Source organism: Glycine max, chromosome 3 (assembly GCF_000004515.6).
Source record: "Glycine max cultivar Williams 82 chromosome 3, Glycine_max_v4.0, whole genome shotgun sequence".
Classification (NCBI taxonomy): Eukaryota; Viridiplantae; Streptophyta; class Magnoliopsida; order Fabales; family Fabaceae; genus Glycine; species Glycine max.
The window spans coordinates 37,473,955-37,501,791 of record NC_016090.4 but is presented as its reverse complement, the minus strand read 5'-3'; the positions used below and the strand labels follow the sequence as shown (position 1 = coordinate 37,501,791).

General features: G+C 30.2%; 1 protein-coding gene across 1 annotated transcript; it reads left to right on the top strand.

Moving 5' to 3' along the window:
• Nucleotides 1-17,376: 17,376 nt before the first annotated feature.
• LOC100789492 (pterocarpan synthase 1) lies at nt 17,377-18,217 on the top strand. Its single transcript, XM_003521184.4, has one exon. The coding sequence runs from the start codon at nt 17,436-17,438 to the stop codon at nt 18,018-18,020; it is 585 nt and encodes a 194-aa protein (XP_003521232.1). The 5' UTR covers nt 17,377-17,435; the 3' UTR covers nt 18,021-18,217.
• The last annotated feature ends 9,620 nt before the right edge of the window (nt 18,218-27,837 follow it).

Genomic DNA, 27,837 nt, shown 5'->3' with positions numbered 1-27,837 from the left:
TATTAATATATAATCACGTTAAATTAATTATGTGACTTAAAATCAATTTTACATTCAATACCAAAGAGTTAATATGTTAACAAATGAAGAGACAGAAGACTATGTGGGAGACACTTATGAATTAGAAGTTTTTAAATTATTATAAAAAAAAGGGGTTAGGGGTGTAACAAAATCAAGAATCAGAAAAGGAAATGATGTAGAAGAAAATGGATAGAGTGGTGTTTTTATTATTTAAAAAACATGTGAAAATGTAAACTATTTTTGTGTTATTCCATTTTATTTTATCTATTATTTTTATTCCAATGATACCATTATTTTAAACTTTCAATAAAGAAAATTATAAAATCTAACTATGAAGATGCAGCAAAATTATATCCACTAAAATTATAATTAACTATTTTTTAAATTTAAACATAAATCAATCAAATAATTATTTGACAATTGTATAACAATTCATTATTTGAATTAAAGAAAAAAATATGAAGTATTATTTAAAAAAGAAAATTACATATGATTAATTATTAATACATATAATACACCTGAAATGGATACCTAAAAGTAACAAAAATATAAAATTCATATTATTTTAAATGTTTTAATACTTGTACTAAATTTTGATAATTTGTTGACCTAGTCAATTGTGAGATAGATGTCATTCTCATTATACATGCGTTATTTTTCATGTTAATTGTGTTACTTTTGTTTTTTTTATTTCTTTCTCGTATTTTAGATAATTTATTTGTTTTTATTCCATGGTCATTTTTCGTCTTTTGTTTCTTGTATTTTTTTTTCTATGTTTCTCTTTGTAATTTGTTATCTTGATTGTTGAGTATTTAAATTATTCATATTTTATATCACCTAGTAAAAAAATAAAAATTTCATAAATTAATGCAAATAATATAAAAAGTTAAATAGAAGGTTGACAATATATTTGAAATGAATTATGTATGCAACTTAGTTATGTCATAGTTAGAAGGAATTTTGTGGTAGATTGACAGGAAGAATAAAATTGAGAGAATAATATAAAATGATAATAAAAAAAGAAGAGAAAAAAGGTAAGATTGAGAGAGAAATAAGATAAAAAAAATTCTTAAAAATTAAATATATCCCAAAATCTGACAACTTCCTTCGAATTTGATTGTTAATAAATTGCTTAAACAACCTTTTTGAAATCATGGAGTTATGATAAACTTGAAATGCACACAAAATATTTTAAAAAAATTAAAACACATACATAAAAATTAAAAGAATTATATCATACCGTGTAAAAAAAAATCTCACATCCAAAGGCTAAAAAAATAACCTAGATATAAATTAAGGAAGTGAGAATAAATTAAAAATAAATTAAGAGATGAGGATAAAAAAATTTAATGTGATTAGATGGCATGAAACCATGATGAATAAAATTGTTAGTGCCAACCATTAAGAAAGATAAACATGAAATATTAACATATGAAAAAAATGAGCTTTTCTATTCGTTTGTTATAGAAAAGGGAGGTTGAAAAAACATAAAACAGTATTGAAGCAAGTTGCTCAATGAAGGGATAAGATGATTTCTTACATAAAGCTGACATATAAAGGATGCTCAAGTTTAAATATATTCCATGTATTATTTGTATTTTTAAAGTTATTATGTGAACTAGACAAGAACTAGCATAATTCATTGATCAAAATTTAAACGTACTAATATTTGTTGGAATATAATCAACATTAACATCAATGAAGAATTAAATTTCTCATATTAATAACTCATATGGTTATGATAATTGTGTATGATCTTATTGTATTTATATGTGATGAGGAACGATTTTTCTAACAAAAAATTTTGTGTTTGATTTTTTCATGTGTAATTTTTTTTGTGAGCTACAATCACGCATCATAAGTGTGATTAGTTTCTCACCTAGAAGGCTAAAAGATATCAATAATTTATGACCTAAGACCAAAATGCAGATTTTATAATTTAAAAGCATATGCATTATTATTGACAAAATTATATTATAATATATTTATTATTAGTTTAATATTTACACAGTTAAATTTAAAATAATTTATAACAATTTAATTTTATTGATAACCAAGGATATAAATTTAGAAGTAAATTCACCTCTTGCATTTTTTTCTTTTCTTTTGTCATTTTATTATTATATTATTTATGTTTTAATCATTATTGTTAAAAAATTGTACATGTTCTTATATTTTTTTCTTTGCTATTATTTTTTTGTCATGGGTGATATTGGTATAAAATATTTACTAATTTGATTAATAATTAATTTTTATCAAATAACTTCATTAGTCACCTTTAATGAATTTTTTTAGTCACATTTTTTCATACATAAGGAATTTAAGTCTAATTTCACTTAAATTAACAATATATCAATTTTCTTTCTATTTACTATTATTGATAAATTATAAATAATGCCTATTCTTTTAGCCTTTTGAATAATAGAAGTTAAATCAATAATTTGAGTTTTGTTTTATATCTTCAATGTACGATATCTTTTTTTATTTGATGGGACACGAAAAGAGTCTATTGTTATTAATTAGAACATTATTATTCATTAATTTCATCTTTGTTATATACTTCAATATTTATTAATTTTTATAAACAAATTATTATATAGAAATGAATAATTATTTTCATAAAATAAATTTCTAGCATTTAAGATGTTTTAAAAATAGAGGGAAAAAAAGAGAACAAGAGAATTATAAAATAAATTGTAAGAAATTGAATTGCCTTATTTCCCTACTCAGTTTATGTCACATTGAACTGAGTTAAAGATACAGACTAATATTAACAATGCCTTTGGGACATGTTATTATTTTGCCAAAAACCTAATATTTCCCTTTTGCTATCATATTATTACATATCCCCTGTCTCTCTCTCCCACACACACACATATTTTGAATATCCAAAAAATAGTTCCCTCTCGCATGAGAGTGGTCCTCTTATTAGCCACAGCAAAAACAGTTGACATTGTTAATAGTATATATACCAACGGTAGGTAATTAAACCATGGAGGTTGGATTACACGTTTACCTTCTCTTAATAATCTTTTCAGCAATTTCATTCTAGGTTATACAAATATTGCAACTAATTAATGGAATCAGATCCTCTAATTTACTTCCACTCTTCCACCCACCCTATAAATAGCTTATCATACTATTGAAGGTACGTATCCATCCACCAATTCTCATAATTAGTATTTGTCCTTACCATAGACCATCACCATCTCAATGGCAAAATCCAAAACCTTCATGTCTAGTATTTTGAACATCACTCTCACCCGCTTCTTCTCCTCACTCGCAGGCGCAGAACACCCCAATTACTACTGAAACATATCTCCAAAATATCTGGGCTTTTTTATTATTCAGGGGTAAAAAAATTAGAATTTTTTTATTTAGGGGTATATTTCAAAAAATTATCCAAAACGGGATAAGTCGTAACAGTTGTTACGACTATTTATTTTTTTAACTGAAGTTGTAAAAATATTTACAACTTTAGTGTAAATATAAATTTTTTTACAACTTTAAAGTCATATTTAAAAAAAAAAAACTAAAATCGTATTTTGTTTTACGATTTTAAAGTGTCTTTTCTTTATAAAAAATTTGTTGAGGTATACGACTTCACTCGTAACCTCCCTTTTTTTTTAAAAAAAAAAACACTGTTTTACTATTTGCAGCCTGTTTTTAATTTGTTAACCTTTTTTTTTGTAAATTTGTTTTTTTTAATTTAATAATGCTTATGATTTTATTTTTTTAAAATAAAAAAGTTAAAAAATATATTTAAATATATAATAAATAATATTAAGTTGATTTTATTAGTATATTTTTGGTGACAATATTAAGTTAATATAGTTTACTTTAAATGTTTTTTATTTAAAGTTTAAATAATCTATCAATAAAAATACATTAAAAAATTGAAAGACTTTAAATTAAAAATTGATTATATTTAAATAAAAATTACATATTTGTTAAACTAATAATGAGACGATGTCCCACAACAAGTTCTTCTAGATATGCGTCTGGATCTCTCATCTTGTTGGACTGGATTTGTTTGTGTTTGTTGTCCTCTCAGTCTACGGCCTCTACCTCCTCTTGTTCTAGGATGCGGACGTGCAATTGTCCGATGTTGTTGAGGAACATGATGACCACTGTTGTCATCATCATCAACACCATCACCATCATCATCGTCATCGTTATTATTGTTGTTATCCTCATCCTCGTCCTCATTCTCATCCTCATCTTCGTGACTCATGTCACGTATTTGAGTAGGTAATGATGGACGATAACAAGAACTCGATGGTGCAAGATTATATACAGATGGAGGAGTGTTGAAAGTGGTGACAAACATTTGTGAGGAGCCATCAAAAACATTTGAGATAGAAGGGACTTGAAATGAATATTGAGGTACATATGATGAGAATCACAGTGGTTGAAAACTTTGTTGACATCCTTGAGACGCGTGACCAGAAAAACCTTTTGATTGATATTGTGCCTGTGATGGATGATGTTGGGACATAAATCCAGGAACATGCACTGGAGTTACATTAGGTTCCACATATGATTAATGTTGGTGATGACCAGGATAATTCTGTGATTCAAATTTATAAAGTTAAAAATAACAATGAATAATGATATCAATAATGATTAAAATTGTAAAGTAGATTTACAACCTCTGTAGATATTGCTCCTTCACGCGATATATATCGTCTAGTTCGACGTATATACCATTGCATGTATTCTAAATTTTCATGTAAAAGACCTTGGTCCATTTCACCATGAACAATATAATTATTCCAATGATTCCATTTGAGAATACACTGACGATGATGGTGAGGCCAAAAAATATCTATTCTCCCTCTCATATCATATCTATTGGATGCCATTCGACAATTGCAAAACATATGAGAGGGACTTTTGCTCGAACGATCATTGATACCTCTACATCATTAATTAATGGCCTTATTTTTGGTGTGTCATAAGGAGTCCACAAGAACTGCAACACATACATTATTATTGTAACATATTTATAATGGAATAGGAAACCGTAAAAAATAGTTAATTCATGAAAATTCAAAAATGAACCACATTAATATGTAGTTTATCAAATATGATGCGTATCAATCTCACTGAATTCGTAAGAATATTTGGTTCGGTCCTTGGACGAGACCACCTTCGTGCAAGAGGAAATCCGAATCCTTGTTGTACTTCTTCCATGGATAGGTGATCTATCTTTGGGGTAATACATTTAATGCGGTCCCACGCCCATGACTGTAGCAACAACAAACATCCATCGATTTCTGTTTGGTCCGGCTTCACAGCCCGATCTAGAGCTCGGAAAAGGGATGCTAATACTGCTGCACCCCAACTATAATGACTTGCCTCGGTTAAATTTGATAATAAAAGAAGATACATAAAATGAACTTTTGCACCTGATGTATTTGGCATCAAACAACCGCCTATAATAATCATCATATGAGCTCTAGCATGTTGTGCAATGACAATATCATCAACATCAACGGGAAGTTGCTGAAAATTTTGCTGCAACCAAGTTAGGTAAATCATTTTACCTTTTACATACTTATCACGTGGAGTATCCCCGAGTAATGTATGATAAGCAACACGTACATCGCCGGTGATGAAATCGGTTACCGACAATCCATCAATCTTCAAGCCCAACTGTAGGGCCACATCCTGTAAAGTAATGGTTGCCTCTCCATGTGGAAAATGAAATGTGTGTGTCTCCGTTCTCCAACGTTCAACCAATGCACTAACCAAATGCTGGTTAATATCAACTTTTCCAACATTTATAATGTCCGAAACCAGCTAAATTGATTAGATTTTTTACCCGATTATCTATTTGATCCAAGTGGGTAAAAGCCCAAACAGAAGTATACCTCGGACGGATGATTCTCTCTTGGGCTTCCCACACTTGATTTGAAATATGATTGTCTTGTAAGCGTAACAACGAACAATCAACTGGTCCGGGTTGTGCATATGCCATTGGTAAATGGATACAAGGATGAAAATAAGAATGAGGAAAAATGAAAGGGGGGAGGTATGAAAGGAGGGTGGTCCGTGCTCAACAATTTTTGAAGTCTAATATACACAATGAAGTTGGTCCGTGCTATGATAAATCATTTGTACAAAATAAGTTAAATTTGACTACCTTATTGCTTTCTGCCAAGATTCTATTTTATGATAAATCATTTCACTATGTAGGTTGCTGGTAACAACTGCAAGATTCCCATGCTATCATAAATTGTCCATTGTCTATCATAAATCATAAAAGTTGGATTCTCTTACGTACACACTTTGTAAGTGATTTTTATTTGACTTAAAATATGCTTTCAAGAGTTAACTAAGTTCTTAATCTTAAAAATCAAAATTTAAGTTTTAGTCTCTAAACAATTTTTTTCATTAAGATTTTAGTATTTACCTTTTATTTATGCCATTAAATGATGATGTAATGTTAATTTTATTATTATTTTATTTAGTGTTTATTTTATGACGGTAGAAATTTCTTGTGTGACTATTTATTAAATATTAAATTATTTGTGACAATTTTTAACCATAAAAAATTCTACACCCCATTTTTAATTCATCTTAAGTAAATATGTTTTAAAGCGAAACATGATAAAATTTGAAAGTAATTGTTATACATGTTAATTCCCATGTTATCATATATTAAAACTTTAATAATATATATATATATATATATATATATATATATATATATATATATATATATATATATAAGCTATACGTGTTAAAGCTATTCCCTTAGAAATCGTGTAACCTTCATGACTTGGCTTCAGTTTTTTACTATTTCAGTGCTGCAACATGAGTTAACAATACACTGCATTAACATGAGTGAATAATACATTGCGCATGCTGTTTTCAAGGACTTATTTTATGATTTTCTTTGTTGTTTTCTGTGCTGCACAAGTGATGACCTTTCAATTTTTTGATTTTTTTTGTTGTTGTTTATAAACTATTTTTTACTTTGGAGTACGACTTCACTATTAATTCACGAGACAATTGTTGAATTGTTGAAGTCGTGGAATACCACACGACTTCACTATTAATTAGTTTTGTATTTTTAATATCACTTAGTTATTATTAATTTATGGTTTAGTATTTTAGAATATTAGTGTTTAGTTATTATTAATTTACGGTTTAGTTAGATAAATTATTATACAATTTAAACTAATTTTGTTAAATTATTATTTTTTGTTTTAGAATATTAGTGTTTAGTTATTATTAATTTACGATTTAGTTATATAAATTATTATAGATGATCAATTAATTTTGTTAAATTATTATTTTATGTTTTAGAATATTAGTGTTTAGTTATTATTAATTTACGATTTAGTTAGATAAATTATTATACATGTTAAATTAATTTTGTTAAATTATTATTTTGTGTTTTTGAATATTAGTGTTTAGTTATTATTAATTTACGGTTTAGTTACATAAATTATTATAGATGATCAATTAATTTTGTTAAATTATTATTTTGTGTTTTAGAATATGAGTTAGATAAATTATTATTACACTGTTCACTTTTGTGAAACCTATAAAAGGAGGATTCATTCTCACTTTGGTGCATCTGTTGCATCCAAACAATCAGCCTGATTCTCTGATTTTGACGTGTTTCTTAGAGTCATACTGACATAATTTTTTTAGTGTTACATACATGAAAAATGTATTTAAAAAGGTTTTAATTTTTTACGTTACATGTAATCCAATTATTCCTTACTAATCAATAATTTTTTTTTACAGATGGCTACTAAAGAACTCATAATAAGAGATAATGTTAGTGATTTCAGTAATGACGAGCAACAACATGATTTTGGTGAACATGGTGAACTAAACAATCAAAGTGAGTCATCTTCATATTTTGAAACTATTAGTAGCCAACATTTTGAAAATCAAGAGTACTCAAATCATTATCAAAGGACAGCGAGTGTTAGTACAAATGACCTTTATGAAGGGTTGACATTTGAATCAAAACAAGCCGTTGTGAATGTCATTAAACAATTCCATTTTATGCATTCATTTAATTTTGATGTGGTCGAGAACAAGAGTGACAAGTATGTTGTCATGTGTAATCAATATGGTAATGGATGTTATTGGATGGCGAGAGTATCGTTCAGCAAAATACGCAAAAGGTAAGAGTTGAAGAAATTAAACGATATTCACACATGCACAAATTCTACCATATCACAAGATCATGTTAGGTTAGATTCTTCTGTAATTGCCCATAATATTGTTCATTTAGTGAAAACAAATCCGGGTATCGAAATCAAAACCTTGATTGTAGACATGCATCAACGGTTTCATTACACTGTTTCATACAAAAAAAACATGGACAGCTAAACAAAAAGCTCTTGAAATGACATTTGGAAGTTGGGAACAATCATATAGTTACCTGCCTATATGGTTCACAGCTGCTCAACACTTTGTACCAGGTACCATAGTAAAATACAAAACTTCACCTTCAATGGAGGAAGGTGACAATAACCCTCTTAGGGTGATTCTTAACCGTGTATTTTGGGCGTTTAATCCATGCATTGAAGACTTCAAATATTGCAAGCCACTTGTGCAAGTAGATGGGACATTTTTAACTGGCAAATATCATGGTACTTTGTTGATTGCCATCGGACAAGATGGTAGTAGGAATAATTTTCCACTTGCTTTTGCAATTGTTGAGAGCGAGACTAAAGAAGCTTGGATGTGGTTCTTGCATTATTTGCGAAGATATGTTACTCCGCAACCAAATTTGTGTATTATATCAGACAGGGGAACCGGTTTGCTAGCAACTTTACAATCCGAAAGCGTTGACTGGAATGGACCAGATGTTTCGTCTGTGTATTGCATTCGTCACATTGCATCAAATTTCAACAAACAGTTTAAAAATGTTGACTTAAAAAACAAGTCATCAATATGAGTATGTTTTTTCCTATTTCATGCATCATATTCTTGCTTTATTACATGTTCACTAAATTTTTTACTCATTATTCTATCTTTTCGCACAGGGTATGAGATGAGGAAATCACGATTTGAGGCTAAGTTGCTCGCTATGCAAGCAGAGTTTCCACAAGCAACATATTGGTTGGATCAAATTCCTAAGAGTAAATGGACTCAGGCCTACGATGAAGGAAAACGGTATGGCCATATGACTATCAACCTTGTTGAATGCATGATTTCTGTTTTGAAAGGAGCCCGAGCATTACCTATTACTGCCTTAGTCAATGAAACATTTAATAAAATAAATGATTCATTTGTCACTAACGACATCAAAATCATGAATATGATAAAGGCAGGGCACAGGTACTCCGAAGACATATATGTCATGATGCAAGAAAATCAACACATTACTACCTCACATTATGTTCGCATGTATGTTCGAGAAACATGGGAGTTTGAGGTTCAAGAAATTGCAAATACACGACTTGGTTGACGAGCAATGGCATGCACTGTCAAATTGAATGAATGGTTGTGTGATTGTGGACAATTTCAAGCACTTCGACTACCTTGCTCACATGCAATTGCAGCGTGTGCTTTTTGCAATTTAAATTATGATGACTTTGTTAACCCTGTATACAAGTTGGAAAATATTTTCAAAGTTTATCAACATCATTTTCATTCCCTTGGAAGTGAAGACACATGACCTCAATATTTAGGTCCACATTTTATGTCTGATCCTTCAAAACGGCGTCAAACATCAAGCAGGCCGACCACTACTCGGATACATAATGAGATGGATGAACCAATTCCAAATAGGCCTAAGAAATACTCATTATGTAGAATTGAAGGACATAATCGGAGTAACTGTCCATACAAACAAGTACATAACTAAAATAACTTGTAATTTTTATGTTTTTCTTTCATTTGTAGTGTGTTTTATATTAATATATTAATTATGTTGTTTTTAATTTTTATTGATAGATTATTTAAACTTTAAATAAAAAAATATTTAAAGTAAACTATAATAAAAATATATATAACATGTTTTAAATAATTAAACATTAAAATAAAATAATAACATATAAAATAAAATCACAAAAAATATACTAATAAAATCAACTTAATATTATTTATTATATATTTAAATATATTTTTTAACTTTTTTACTTTAAAAAATAAAATCGTTAACATTATTAAATTAAAAAAAAATAAATTTATGAAAAAAAGGTTAACAAATTAAAAATGGGCTGCAGATAGTAAAATAACATTTTTTTAAAAGGGAGGTTAGTACTTCAAAATCGTATACCTCAAGAAAATTTTAAAAATAATAAATAAGATAGTTTTACGACTTTAAAGTTGTAAAACAAAATGCGACTTTCATTTTTTTAAAAAAATACGACTTTAAAGTCATAAAAAAATTATATTTACAGTAAAGTCGTAAATATTTTTACGACTTCAGTTAAAAAATAAAAAATTAAAAAATCGTAACAGGTGTTACGACTTCTGACTTTAGAAGTCATAACAGTGGTTACGATTTACCACGTTTTTGGTAATTTTTTGAAATATACCCCCAAATGGAAAATTGTAAATTTTTTTACCCCCAATTGATAAAAAAGCCAAATATCTGGGTCTACAAAAGGAGAAGCTAGCCCTCCTTAACTTCTAAGGCATTGTAAACGACTCAAATCCCACCATCGTGAGAATTGCGGAGGCCCAAATGACCAACACTTCCTCCTAATTTTTCGGACTCCTGGTGATGGCCGACGACCGGGCATTTACTTTGTGCATAAGGTAAACTACTGGTGCACCCAATATTTTTTTTTCATTTTTCCAAAATTACTCCTAGCCCATGTAAGATTTAAACTTGTGACTTTTAGGTTATTAATACAATTTTTTAGTCAATTAATTAAGCTAATAGATCAATTATGTTATAAAATAATTAATGTCGTTATATATAACACTAAAATTTCTAATGTTATTTAATGCACATGTAAATTTATAAAATAAATTTTGTAACTATTAATTTTGGTGCATTAAATATATTAGAATAAAATTAATTGTCTCAAAATTTATTAAGTAAATTTACGTGTGCATTAAATATGTATTAAAAAATTTTAAAAAGTTAATTTGCAAAACATTTTTTAAAAAAATTAAAAAAAAATTGTAATTCATATGTTCATTAATTTTAAATTAATTCTTAAAATATTTTTAAAAAAAATCCCTATAGCCCATACAGATGTCAATTCATAATGGGTCCACACGGATTATGTATCCGTAAATTTGCCAGGGTAATTTTGGAAAAACGGAAAAAGGCTGGGTGTACAAGCAGTTTACCTGATGTGCAAAGCAATGCCCCGACGACCCATTGAGCGTGGGCTCAGAGCTTGACTCCAAACCCATGGGCTGGTGATGCTCTTTAACTTGGCGTTCACGGAAGGGAAATATAATGGCAGCACTCTCAGCTTGTTGGGGGCGGAACATGGTGCTCTCCGCCGTGAGGGAAATGCCAATTGTCGGCGGGAGCGGGGCTTTCCGGTTTGCACGTGGCTATGCTCAGGCCAAGACTTACTCGTTTGATGTCCAGACAGGGGATGCTGCTGTGGAGTACAACGTTTACGTGCTCCATTATTAACTTCTGCATGCTTTTTATATCGGACTCTTTATCTTCACTGTCTCCTTGTTCATAAATGTTAGAAAGTATTCAATTTCTCAAGTCTAAATCCATATAAATCAAATGTAAATTTTAAATGTCGCGCAATACAAATGAAAACTATGTTCAATACTTAAATTATACAACATCAAATCATCAAAATCTTGTTTATTGACTATGTTTGACTCCATCTGTAGTACGTTGATTCCTCCATTTTTCCGCGGATTAAACAGTTCAGGCTAAAAAGCTTGCATCTTAGATGATCTAGTAAAATTGAGGCACATAGCTTGCGCAGGCTGCAGTTATACAATCTATCTGCGGGATACAACCCAAATGCCTAATTCTAATAGTAATATTGTGGTCATAATTACCATTGTGAACCTCGACTTTGAAAAGGATGATGAATTGTATAATTATATTATTAGTAAATATTTGAATATTAAATAGTTCTTTAATATATGTTTTTTTCTTCTAAAAAAATTTAAATTTGGTTTTAGTCCTCAAATTGTATTTAATATTCTTGTGATTTATAAATGCTTTCAAATGTTAATAATAATTACTTTGAGGACTAAAAAATGGAATATTTTCAAATTAGATAGAATAAAATAGGACACAAATATTTGGAGAAATAAAACTGAATTTAATGATTTTTAAAGTTTATTTCTTGAATCATGTGTGTTTTTTTATATAAAAAAATTACTGTAAATTAGAGTTGATCTAATATTAACCGCTGATCAAAAGTTGAAGTTGACGATAGCTGTTTACAAAATCAAATCAAATTTAATATTAACAGAGGATTAAATTGCTTACATTTTTACTATTTTAAATAGTTTAGAATATTTGATTTTAATTAATAATTGTGGATAGAAATTCATAATATTTCATTTGATTTAATAATTTAAGATAGAAATTTTAAAAAAAAACTATTGTATTTTTTTTATTCTAAGGAAATGAACAAACAGAAACTACCTTAATCCATCCTTGAGAAGGATAGTGTTAAGGGCAGGTCAAGGATCACACCAAGAAAGAAAGGGCTGGGAAATTAAATTTCTTTATAATTATAAGTACATAATCGCGTATAGTTTATATGACTAAAATTTAGTTCTCTCTAAAAAATTTACTCTTCTACCAACCCCATAGTTAATAACTCATCATACTTATTGAGGGTATCCATCCACCAATTCTATTTTTGTCTCTCAGTTGTCAAATGACATTTTGAGTTTGAGTGTCAAAAATCAAATTTGTTTTATAATTATAAGTAACAATCACGTACAGTTTATATGACTAAAATTTAGTTCTCCAAAATTTCTACCCTTCCACCAACCCTATAATTAATAGCTCACCAATTCTAAAATTTCCACTCTTTCACCTACTCTATCAGTTGTCAGATAACATTTTGAGTTTGAGTGTCAAAAACCAAATCTGTTTATAATTATAAGCATATAGCGTGGTTATCTGTTAATATGACAAAAAATTAATTCTCTATCCATCCAGCAATTCTCTTTTATCAATCGGTACTTGTCCTCTGCATATATAGACCTCACTACTACAAAAGTTATTTTTTAAGATGCGTGTTCTAAGGCGGTTGTTTAAAACCGTCTTAAAATATGAAGCGGTGACAATTTTGTAATAAAAGAGAAAATTTTTGTCTTTAACGTCGTATATTCTAAGGCGGTTATAGACGACCGTCTTAGAATATCCTTCAGTGGCAATTTTGTAATTACCAGAAAGTAAGACAACGACGTTTTTACGAAAGACCGTCTTTGTATATCTTTTTACTTTTTAACCTAGCCCACGAAGGTTCTTTCGTTCTTACGCTGCTCTCTCATCCGTGGTCGCCCTCTCCTTCAACCCCAGTCTTACGTCGTCGTTTCGTTCTTGCGTCGCCCTCTCCTTCAACCGCAATCTCTTGGAAACAAAACCCCCAATCACACAGTGTCTCCCAACGCCACGAAGAAGAGGAAAAGCCACAAAGAAAGTCATATCAAGAACACTGATGCTTTTCCTTTTGGGTCTGTTACTTCAAGGTATGTTCTCGTGCTTTTCTTCCATTTCATTACCTTCTCAACCAGCTAAAATATTTGACTAAAACTTATGCATGTTGTGGGTATTTCCATGGGCACGACAAACTAACATATGAAGTTAGCAAGGGTTAACAACTTTACTGGTTCCAGCAACGAAACTGGGTCTCTTTAATTTTGTGGATGGTTCCAGCTAAAATCTTGATGGGGTTGAAGTTTTTTATTTTCTTTAATTTTGAGTGCCTATTTTTTTTAAAGGAACCCAATATTTTTTTCTCGACTGCAGGTATCACATTGTAATAATCAGCTTTTATGTGCCTTTTTATTTGAACTAGTTTCTGGATTCTAGTAATTATGTAATATTTGCATTTGTGGATAATAGGGATAGGATTACCTTGATTTTTAAAATATATGAAAACTATAAGCATTCTTCTTCCGTTAAATAACGATACACATGTACATCAAGTATTCTGTTCATAGAGCTTTTTTGTATTTTTTTTTTCAAAGTTTAATATCCGACTTCTCCATAACTTAATTAAGTATTATATGTTTTTTGTGTGCTTTGTTGCTAATGTCATGATCCTCTGTTTTCCTTTGCTGCCTAAACAGTTAATAACTGAAGAAGCAATGCTGTTAAGTTTCTTATAGTTCCATTGTTGTATAGGCTGAAGTGACTCAGCGGTTGACTAGTGCAAAAGAGTCATCAAGTAAACATGCATTGCAGAGTCATGAGGATCTTGCAAATAAACTTCAGGTAACTGATTGGGACATTATATTGTTTGTTTCTGTGTTGGTTTTATCGCCCATGGAAAGCTACAATTCTTTTAGTTACTTTGGTAATCTTTCTTGTCAGTGAGTTTAGATTGTTGAACGTTCACTAATTGAGTTGTACTCTAGGAATGAATGGGGAGCTTTAATGGATTACAATCATGGATCCCCATGCCCCTATCTTGTGCTAAGTTCTTAATTTCATTTTCATGTACTTTTTTTTTGTAATGAATAAAACTCTGTTCTAATTTTGTGAATCATTCGTTCAATTGTATTTCATATAATGTGATTCAATCTTGTTCTCTTTTCTCAATGTCTTTAGTTGCACTTGGAAAGTTGGATCTAAGGTTGAACAGATTAAAATTAAGAGACATTATTACGTAGATTTAGGAATATAAGTATATGGTTATGTGCATTCTTTAGAATCCTGAACCTAATGCAGACTTGCTAAGTGAGAGTGCTTACAGAATTAAAGCTCTTATTTAATAATTCATAAAATTATAGTTACAAGGAATTAAGACTAGTTACTCTACTGCAACATTTGAACGTTCATCTAATGTGTGAGGTTAAGATTTCAAGTGAGTGAATTTAGGAACAAGGGAGTATAGGATCTTGATTTATATTTTCCACCTTGAGTCATTGTGTTTCTTGAGTATTTGAATATTTGATTAGTCCAAATGTTTTTCATAGGCTATTAGATTTTCAATTTTCACTAACTACTAACCATGACAATCTTGTATTTTGATTCACTAAATTAACACTTAGTGATAAGAACATGCTAATTGATCTATATGAGATGACCATTTCTTTAATTTTATTGCTTGTTGACCAGTACACTTATATAAGTTTGGATCAAAATCAATTTTCATAGATACATCTAAGTCACACAATACTAATTAGGACCTAAGTTTAAGGTCCACCAACAAAAATAATATTTTCATTAATTTTATAAAATTAAAAAAGACCATATGTTATAAAAAAAAACTCAAACATATAACTTTCTCATTAAAAGAAAAAAAACCTCATAAAATTTATTTTAAGCCTCACTCAGTTGAGTCAGCATGGTACTAATCACACCAACAAAATCACATTTCATTTTATTATTGTTTTAGGTATAAAAAATAACAATAATCGAAACAACAAGTAACTTTTAAAAAAAATAATCTCACTCGTAAAAAAATTCTCTCCCATTTGATATCACATTTATTATATGAATTCCAAGATTAGAACCAGATTGAAGATTGCTTTCAAGTGAGTGAAATAAAAAATAGGTCTCTGAGTGTTTCATTGAACATTAAGTTAAGCCAGAATTACAAGATCACAGGTCAAATGAAAATCGACAATTTTACTGATTACAAGTCAATGTTTTTTTTAAATAAGCAAACAATTATATTGATGTAAAAAGCTAATCTTAAGCACAAGTAGTGTTAAAGATTAGAGATATAATCAGCAATCAAGAACAAATTGTTCCCCATGTTTATTAGTTAATAGCATAGTTACATAGTAAAACCCAATAGACTTTTAAGTCCTAAAAAAATTGATCACAAATAAATGTATAAAAAGAAATAGGAAGAGCTGATATCAATATTGCGAGAAAAATGGGTAATCAATTGAAATATTATTTTCAATAAATTCTTTGAGGGATCCAACTATTTGTCTGAAGTATTAACGAATCCAGAAATTTTAAATTGTGAGTGATATAATAATAATAATTTTTTGTATATTATAAATGATAAATTTTTATATAATTTTAATTTAAATAATAAATAATTAATTTTAATATATAAATTATATTATATTAAAATTTATGATGAATAAATATATATTTAAAATATATTTTTAACTATTGATAATTTTTAAAAGAAAATATTGAAACTTAATTTAAAAAAATGATAGACTGAAAGGGTTGGATTATTATAAAATTCAAGTATATGGATAAGTATATAAGCAATTAAGTTCTAATATTTGTTTCGGAGGAAATTTACACTGTAGTTCATGACCGACATGCAAAGTCATATTGCCAGCTTTTGGTGATTAATCGACCTGTGTTCTACCGAGGATCCCTAGCTAGTTGACTTTGACCTGGTATCGTGTCTTGCGTGTACCCTAACTGTCATGCCTCACGATCTGGAATTTAGTATGAATAGTTTTTGGTGAAATATATATGAATGGTGATTTCCGTTAAAACCTATTTTATATAATCATAAATATTTTTAAAAATTTAAGCAATAAGTTTTTATTCGTATGTTTTGTATCTATCAAATTCAGATTAGATTGTATAATTTGTATTGAGTGTGGCTACCATGCATGCATTCTTCTAGATATACACGACGACTTTGATGGCTGCTGCACCGTTCGTCCTTAAATAGTTAAATCATGGAGGTTGGTTACGCACGTTTGCCTTTTCTTAATAATAGTTTCAGAAAGTTTGATGTTAGGTTATACAAATTTTACAACTCTGATATATAAAAAATAAATAAATACAAATCTTACAACTAATTAAATTGCACGAGGGTGCAGTGGTTGACAGATAATGTGTTCATATTTATAACATGTTTATTTATGAACTGTTTTGATAGTTATAAAATTTTATATCATTTAGGAGTAAAAATTATAAGTTATTTATAAACATTTTTTTTCTCTTAATTTATTTTATAAAGATAAAATAGTGATGGTCATCAAGAATTTAAACACATAATATCTGGAATATAAAGATCATAACAATGTCTCTCAATTTGAGGTCATAACATAAAACTAATTAATTTTTTATAATTCAGACCTTTTAAGGTTGAGTTTTCAAGGGTAAAGTAGCCTAAATTCCTAATCTGGATCACGTCAATCACCATGGTTTATCCATCACCATGATTCACGTCAATCAAGCGACAAGTCAACTCTCTAAAACTTGAACTCTTCCACCCACGTACCCTATAAATAGCTTGTCATTCTATTTAGGGCATCCATCCACCAATTCTCTTTTCTCAATCAATACTTATTTTCAGCATATATAGATTTTGACTATCTCAATGGCCAAGTCCAAAACCTTCATGCTTAGTATTTTGCGCATTGCCCTCGCCCTCCTCTTCTCCTCATTCGCAGCAGCAGAAGAAGAACCTCGTTTCGATCGAAACTTGTCTCCGAAATCTCTGGGTCTCCGAAAGGAGAAGCTCACCCACCTTCGCTTCTACATGCACGACGTTATGAGCGGGCCAAAGCCCACGGCGGTCAAGATAGCCGAGGCCCAGATGGCCAACACTTCCTCCTCATTTTTCGGACTCCTGGACATGGCCGACGACCCGTTGACCGCGGGGCCCGAGCCTGAATCGAAACTGGTGGGAAAGGGCCAAGGAATGTTTGGCTTTGCGGACCAGAACGAGTTAGGGCTTGTGATGCTCTTCAACTTCGCGTTCACGGAAGGCAAATATAATGGCAGTACCCTAAGCATGTTGGGGCGGAACATGGTGCTCACCGCCGTGAGGGAAATGCCGATTGTTGGCGGGAGCGGGGTTTTCCGGTTTGCACGTGGCTATGCTCAGGCCAAGACTCACACTCTTGATGCCAAGACGGGGGATGCTGTTGTAGAGTTCAACGTTTACGTGTTCCATTATTAGCTTGTGCAGCTTGACTCGATATACTGCATGCTTTTGTTATCCGATTCTTGTCTTAACTGTCTCCTTTTTTATTCGTTTGTCCATGCTTTTGAAGATAACAACTTAGAAACGATGGTGAGTACTGGTGTAAATGTCTAATTAAATTAGTCATAAATATTTGATAAGAAAATTAATGAGTAAATATTTGGAAACATGTTTTTTTTTTTTAACGGGAGGAAAAAAAATCCAAAAGATCAATTAAAAACCGCACGGAAAAGCCACAAATTACATCCACTAAAGTGATGAATGAAAATTGAGGTACATCCTAATATTTTTTTAATTGCCTATATCTAAAGTTAGGATTTTGACCAGAAGCAACAGTGAGGTCTCTTTCAATTCGAACTTCATTGGTTAACAGAGCATAATCTAGGATTTTCAGCACCACCTGGATTCTTTGTGGACCCCTCCAACTCCCACACCAACTTAAAAGCACTATCGTGGCCCAAATTATCTAAGTCCATCAGAGATTTATAGGCTTCAGCCATTTTGAAATTTCCATCTGCAGATCCTTAATTATTTATTATATCAGATAATTATCGACAAATAAAAATTATTCATAAAATTAATATCTGATCTGTAATTTAGTACTACTCTAGTATCAAAACAGAGAGTAAAAATTCAACGTTAACACTGACACATTAAAAAAGATAAAATGAATGAGAATCACTTGAGACTTGACAGTTGACACTTATGTAAAATTCAAGCATAATGCAATGAGCATAAGTGCATAATGCTATGAGCGTGACTCTCCACTAACATTGTTGGACATTCAGTGTGTGGTATGTAACTCCTTTGGGGATTGCATGTGTGAAAAGTAAAGAAAATTATCTGAAATAATCAGGTCAGGTCAAGTGTATATTAAGAGGTCGATCTTAGATTATTTTTTTTTTGGAAACAGCCAAATAATAATATTAATATAAACAGAGAGTAGAGGTATAAGTTATACCCTATAGCTCCAAAAAAATACCAAGAGTTGTTTCCAACACATCATGAATGTGGATACCGGTTATATCATATTTCAGGATTTATACATAACCAAAATACTACGTAATCAACACCACCCAAAGTCATCAAATTAAGCTATTATATTCCTTCTCCTATCCCATGCAAAGCTATCTCACCACTAGTACATAAAAGATTTTCACATTGGTTCCGGAGGAATTTCTACATCAATTTTAGAACTAATGTTAAAATAGTTGTCGTTGAAAGTAAGTATTTTTAATATCAATTTTAAAAAATTAATGTTAAAAATCATTTTTTACATTGATTATGACTGAACCTGATGTAGAAAAATAGTCAAAATTGTATATTCTAAAATGTTTTTTATCTTGATTTGAAAAAAATTATGTTAAAAATCATATACAATATTAGTTTTTAACAAAATTGATATTAAATGTATTTATGAGATCGGTTTTAGCCAAAATCAATCTTGTAAAGATATTTTTTATGTCAATTTTAGAGCAACTGATGCTATTTTTTACAATTTTTTTAATATTTTATTTGTTTTTACAATGAATCAATCAAAACCAATTTATAAAAATATATTAATTTTAAATCAAAATATTTAAAATATTTTGAAATATGTTAATTTAAAAATATTTTTCTTTGATTGTTGAGAATGTGTTATGAACAAACAAAATATTTTTAAAAAACTGTTGTGACAGTCGCGTAGAATTATGAGAATGTGTCAATTTGAATATATATATTGTTTCATAATCATATGGTGTGCTTGTAGAGACCTACCTGTAAACAGTAAAATTATATAGTAACTAATATTTCAAGCAAGAATTTATGTACAATTGTACATGTATATATCCATCATTGTTATCATCACTTTTCATAAATAGACATAAAGTCATAAATCTCTCAAACATTCTCTGAAAATGATATATACAACTTATGCTAACTTAAGATACTATCGAATATAAATTAATTAGTTCAATTGCACAAATATTATATCCACCATACATGCGTATCGACTAGAAGCAACAAACTTTTATGGTTGTAATTCATTTTGTGTATAGAGATTTAAGCTCGTGTAAATGTCAATTGTTCAATAAATATGGTGATATCTCATAAAATCCAGATATAAGAGTAAAACTACTCAAATCACATACTTCAGGTTGGTTGGTTTCTTGTATGAGTTTTCTTAAACTCCAATTTGGTTGTCGTTCAAATAGCTCGAACACAATCTCTTCTATCTTTCCATGGTCTCTTCTTGTTCTCTTCATATCCGTTGGTTTAGTTGGAGCTTTTTTTTCCTAATCCAACACAAACTTTTGTTACAACTGAAGTATAAATTCATAAAACATATTGAACTGCATAACAAGCCTATTGATATAGTCCTCAACTCTACCTCTTCAACACCCTATCTCTCTCACAGACACACACTGCTAATGCATTGACTTGTCACCTGTCAATATTTTTATATATGGAACCTTGATTGCCATTTATATCTTACTATCAACCCAAAAGGAAGAGGGATCGAAGGGGGGTGATTTGATCAGTAAGTTATATAATGATGATGAACTGTCATGATGCCAAAAAAGGGGTTTCTCTTAGCATTCAATCATGGAGGACTGTAATTGGTAACAAGGAACAGAATAAGCCATTTACACTGGGTCCAGAAGTCGAAAAACTTATCATCATTGGCATTGGCCTCATATGCGCCCCACTATCGTTCTCAATAACCTGCAAAAAGAATTCAGAAGTCAAAGGTAATTGAATTTTTTCCTAAATCAATGGATACACATTAAAAGAACTACAGCCGTAAGAAAACTTATATCTGTCTACTTTTGACCATATACTTATTTGTCCTTTCACGGTAGAGTTTACCATAGAGTTCAAGGGTTTGATTATGGGACCTCATGTCAAACTTGTTCAGTATTTTTCCTTCCATAGAGATCTTTCCTACAAGACAAGAAATTTCAACAAATGGATTTACATTTTGCTAAATTAGCTTTGATAGAGGAGATTTATGATGCTAAGGGTATCAAACCAAATACTGTCTAGATTAAAATATCCTTAGGAAAAAAGAAAAAAAAAAGTACAAGAGCAGAGAATAAGATATCATGTAGTGTTGTAGTTGTAGAAACAGAAATGATATCAGAATATACAAGGGCAACTGCATATTCAACAAAGAAACCCCTCAGAAATAACCATTTGCTAAGCATCACAAAGAAGATAAGGAGACATCTCAATCCCATAATAGAAGACAACTGAAGAAAAACCATCCATGAAATTTTTTAGACTCCTATCCAACTAAAAACCTCAGAAAACATAAACTGCATGCCCTTTAGAGAGGATTTTCTGTCCAATATCTAGTGACTAAACATTTTTAAATAGTTGCTAGTTGCTAATAACAGTAACAAAGAAACACAAAAAACATTAGGAGAAAGTGCATCATGTTGTCTATATATCACCCACAAAACTATTACTCTTATTTAGTGCTTCTGACAAAATGAAAGATTTCTCAGTAGAGGGAGTCTTAGACTTCAAAAAGGGAGCTTATAAAAAAGACAGTTGTCCTTATTGGAGATAAATAAGGAACTGAAAATGATTTACTAGAAAAACCTTCATAAGAGTCTACTGTGCAAATCCTACCTTCATAATTGTCTACAGTTGTCCTCGGAGCTTATAAAAAAGAAGTCTTTAGTACAACACACTTTCCCTTCCTTTGTGAGCCAAGATCAATATTGGCACCATTTTCTTCAACTTCGTCTTTCAGGTTCATTTCCAATATCTAAATGCAAAAAATTATCACGTCATAGTCAAAGAAAAATGTGGAAAAATCAAGAAACAACTTTTTTCCATCCATTCCAGAAGATTCAGAATTAAAAATCCAAAAATCTCCACTACAACATGCAAAACAGAGAAACAAACAATATAGGTACCTCAACGATGTCACCAACGAGGTAGGGCAACTGCTTATTGAGCTTAATCTTCTCCTGATTCTCCTTGATCTTGTCCTTGTATGATTCCAATGTCAAATTGGTCCTCTGCAACTCTTCCTTCAGCCACGAAGGACAATTCAATTAAAATCAGAAACCTTAATGGCTAAGAAGACAGAAGCAGCAAACAAGATAGTGTAATCGATAGGGTTAGGGTTATAGAAGCAGGAAAAAAAATGAAACAGAAAGAAAAAAGTGTACCTTAAGGATGCGAATCTCGTTGTTGAGAAGACGAGAAGCTCTGACAATGTCGTCGATGGTCATATTCGCGAGCTGGTCATCTTCGAAGTTCGCATCCTCTACCATCGCGCTCACCATGTCAATTACGTATTTCAGATCAACTTAATGCCAATCCAATTGATTCAACAATAACACTCACAACTTGGGGAAAGAAAGATAAAGAGAGAAAGAATCAACTTTGCGAACCTGGATCTTCTCTTAGACAAGAGAAAGAGAGAACAAAGAAGGAGGGAAGCGCACGGTAGGAAAGAGTGAGCACAATGTTATCATAAAAACATTTAGTCAGTTAGGTTCTAATTTGGTAAAAATCCATCTACAATTTTTATAAAAATCGATATTAAAAATGAATGAAACAACATTAATTTTTATAAAAATTGATGTTAACTTATTTATAACAATATTAATTTATAAAAACTAATGTTAAGAATAAAAAACGATGTTAATATAGACAGAAAACGTTATTGTTAAAAAATTCAATATTAATAAACTTAAATTATTTATAATTATGTGATTTGTATTTTTTATTAACATGAGTTTTTATAAAATCAAAGATAAAATGACTGACATTAAAATGATATTTTCTAGTAGTGCAGATTATAAAAACAGTGTACACTAAATGGTGTCTACTCTAACACATGTTGGATCGATCCTTCACAACATAGCAGTGGTTGGGACTGTCATTCAAAAAATAACGTTGAGAATTTCCTTCCTTGAGTTTTCCGCCACCTCAAAGCACATAGAATGATGTTATCAAAGAGCTTGTTAAGATAAACTCTTCCATTGTTAAAAACCACATTGTTTCTCCTATTCCACAATAACCATATGGTTGATATCCAAATAAGCCACCAGTTGTTCCTGCGACCAGACCTCGATACCATTCCACAATGTTCCTATTAATGAGATTAGCTTTTGTCTGGATTTTATATAGGAGAACCTTCCACGTGAAAACTAAGCTTATGCACCTGGTCTAGTTTTTGATAAATTAATTGTACCAAACTATCCAATAATTCTTTTTCCCACTTAAAAAAGGACTCCTCCATAAAAAGCTCTACTCCCAAGCTTCCTTTTATCTATTCCCACCTCACTGATTCTCTTCTCTCTATCTAGGGATAGAGAATAAAGCCTGGGAAAGGCTTTGCTCAACATTTTCCCCCCAGCTGCCCAAGGATGTTCCCAGAACATAGTTCTCTCATCATTTCTTAACAGAAATCTATGATCTGACCTATTTAAAGTCTAATCTTATCAAATTTAGACTTTTAAAAAAACTTGTTTGGTTAAATAAATTAGACTTGGACTCATAAAAAAACTTATTAGACATGATAGGTTAGTCAATTTACATATTACACTTATATTTAATATCTTAGTAAATTAATAATCTCATACTTTTTGAAATAAAAAATAAATTAAGTAAATTTTAATTTCAAGTTCATGAATAATAAATATGTAAAATGTGAAGGTGATAATGTCTATGCTAATTTTTTATTCCCTTTAGTTAAGTTTTGGGGATAAAATGTACAGTGTTTTCTTTGTTTTTAATCTTGACATAAACATATTAATAGATAAAAAAATCAAAATACTAAAAAAATAGCATTTATGTACTATGCAATTGAAAGACATGATCCATTGATCAAATATGCAGGTATATTGCTATTTTGTTGACCATCATTTCCTGTTTAGTTTTATTGTGTGGAGAGATTAACACAATTATGTTGTTAAAAAACTAGTATGAATTGTAAGTTTTACTTTTGGAAAAATATAAAATTTAGAATTAAATATAAAATATGTTTTTAAATAAATTAATAGACCATATCAGACTTTTAAAAAGACTAAATTAAACCCAAAAAAACCTAAATAGATCATAAACTAGACTCAAGCTTTAATTTTATAAAATATGTCAGACCTATTTATTCGAAATTTGACTTGTTGTCATCCTTACTTATTACAATCGCAATTGTGATCTCAATTTTTCATAATTACCCATGATATAAAAGTTTTCTGGTTCACCGCAACAGAACTTTGTAAAGCACGATCACAATTTAAAACCATGATTGATATTATTTCATTAATTAGTTGTGTGGGTACTCAAGGGTTGATATGTATTATGGAGGAACAAAATTTTTTCCTCCTTACAATGTCTCTGGATCTAAACACTAGAAAACTTTAACTACGAAATATTTATGATCGAGCATCCGACCGTCCTCACTCCTCATTATAATAATGTCCAAATTAAACTTATGAACACGTACAAGTTTAGCCTTTTCATTTTCAGGTGTCTTAGTTTAACCATTACTTGAGTTTTTTGTTCATATTAAAATACAAATATGAGGTGAAGTCAGGAAATACGAGTTCTTCAGACCCTGATCTTTGTTGAAATTGTGACAATTAATATTTTTGCCACTGATTCCGCGATAGATGCTTACAACCAAAACCAAACATATTGGTTCATTATATTGATTGTTTTCTTGTATGATTTGCTTAGAAGATACCTAATTCCAACTTGGCATGCATCACTGTAATAAATGCATAGTTGTCAACAGAATTCATTTATGTACTGTATTTTAATGCAAACTAAAACCCTAAAATTGGGGTCATGTGTGACTTTGTCTATTACTTTTAAAATGTGCAACACAATTATTTAATTTCGATATATATCAGGATTCCGTGAAGTCACCACACGAGTTGTTTTTCGTACTGATCAATGCGATTTTGTGAAATGATATCTTCTTTTACTTCCTAATTGTTACTGAGACAGCACACTCTCGATCGAAGATATCAAATGCTTGTAGATGGTCATTCTTTTCTTATAAATTTCGTATAGGTAAGGCAGTGAGTTTGTAGTGTCTATTGTCATACATAAATTTTGTTCTGCGCCAGTAATAGATGATTAAAGTAGACACTCATCCCACGGTATTATATTATGGATCTTGTATTCTTTAAGACATTCATTAAAAAATTAATAAGAAAAAATATTTATTATAAAAATTATAAGATAACATAAAAGAAATTATAAATATATAATTTTACGAATTTTAATAATTTTTAATTTCTTAACCAATTTTCTAAATTAAAACAGTGGTTAACATTTACTTTTTACTATTTTTGTTAAGATATATTTCCTCTTTTTTAGTTTAATTGTTTTGAATTCAAAATTAAATATGCAATTTGGAGGAATTAATTTACTGTTCTTAATATCCACAAGACTCGAGTAGGATTTTTCCTAGGAAAAGACATTTGTGGTCTAAAAAAAATTGCATATCCTCAATCTCATCGAGAAGGAATCTCCTAGTACAACACATTTCAAATCACCACCACCAAAATCTAAGCCATTTAACATCTCTCTATGTATATATCAGACACAAGCAAACGTACAGAAGATGTGAAAATATAGATGGCATTCTAACTACCATGCTCATTTGTTCCTCAATAAATCCTTTTCTGAACGGGTTGGTTTTGTCATCTTAAAGTCAAAAGCCCTCAGTCTATCGCTGCCCCTGAATGATCGAGATGATGATCTAATTAATTTGCGTTTGCAGACAAGGCATTAATAAGTGACCCATGTCTCCCTAGTTATAGGACGTTATTCATCAACTTAGTAATTAACTCGTCGCTTCAATTTTGAATCACCTACTAATTACATCAATTCTGATTACACCTAGGGATCATCATATTTTTTAGGTTAAAATATATATTTTTTCTCTAATTTATTTTTTGTTCTAAATAATTTCTTATGTTTTAAAAGTTTTAAAATAAATTGAGGAGGTCTAATTCAATTGATTCAATAAGTATGTATGAATAATTTTAAATCCCGATTCCCACATATCAAAGAAAAAAAATTCTTAAATGGTCCCCTAAAGATTTTTTTAGTAGCATGTTTGTTTTTCTATTAGTTTTATCCAATGGACATTACACACTTTAACTTGTGTTGTCAGCGAATGCATTGTGTCACCCACAAATGCATGCGGCTCCTCTAGCTCTCATGGTGGTGCAGTTTTTAGCACAATTCCGACTTGTGGTTCCATGATCATGTGGAGAGGTTGTTAATGTGAATGAGGTTCACATTGAAAAAATTCAATCCATCATTGTTGTTTAGGGTGAACTTTGTTAGTGTGACCGGTGGGAGGACATTACCAAAGTTGCATTTCACAGTGGAGGAATTACAATTGACTCGTGAGTGACATGGGTTTAGTGTGATTTAGGTTAAAACTAAGTGAAAAACAAACGTGTCAATATAAAAATTGTTTAGGAAATAATTTTAAAGCTTTTAAAACATAAAAAACCAATTTAAAACTAAAAGGACCAAACATATATTTTAACTTATTTTTTTATAACAAGCTGAAGTTATTCATATATATGCATGATCTCATGATTGATAGAAAACATTTCAAGTTTGAATATATTGAAAAACCTTTTTTTTTTAAATCATTTTCTTAAAATGAAACTGCACCTCCTGAGTCAACTCTGTTCAACCTAAATTAACCATAATGAACACCAGAGCAAGCACTGACATTATTTTTCTCGCCAAATATGTCCCTTCAACATTACTTACTGATTTATAGAGATCAGAGAGCCGAGAGAAAAATAGAGATCTAGAGAACTAAGTGTGTTAATTGCCTAAGGTATATACTGCCCACTTTGTCTCCGAAGCCCTAGGTCTCATGCATAGAAATGAGATTCCATATCTAGCATCGTAATTAAGCATAAAAGAGTAAAAAACACAATAGGCTGATAGGAACACATCCACACACACACACCTGTCTTTTTCTCTACTTGTATACAATGCACTGGAAACTAAAAAGTGACTTAGAACAAAAGGATCATAAAGGTATATATCAATATATGTTGGATATGTTAATTTTGGAGAGCAATGGTGCCAGCAAATGGCAATGAAATATCACTTTCTCATCTGCAAATTAAAATTAGAGCAGATATTATCGAACGTTGTCCACACTGCATTGAATCTGAACCCACCTCTGTCGGCACTATACCTGTCCGGGCAATGTGCTAGAATTACGCGCACACGTGTGTTAGGACAAAATGTTCATGCGCGCTCAACAGTTTTGTACGCTTTACATGATCCCCACACGAGTGGACAATTTTCGCAGCTAGCACAGGCCGCGAATGACGTGAATGATGACTATGCATTATGCAAAACCAAAGCAATTATATTGTAGGAACTAGCTGCAGCTAGCTCCATGTACGTATGATTCGCTCACCTTTTCACTCCAGTTTTCAAAATCAAGAAAGGTATATCAGTTAATAACGATTAGTTTAAATACATGTCTCTAATTTTTTAAAATATGATTTTTTTTCAAACTAGTTTTAGACAATATTTAATTTTGTTTGTTTTTAGTTTCTGCATATGATATATAATTTTAATCCTTCAATGATAAAAAAGAAAAAACTTAAATAAAACTTCATTTTAAAAAACGTCAGCATATTTTAAGAGAAACCAAAAAACTATTTAAACCTGCTAATAATTTTAAAAAACTATTTAAACATAAATTACATATAGTATTTTTATCAGTAAATAATAATATATAGTTTGATTTTTATACTAAAAAAACAATCAAATCAATCAATCTCCATAC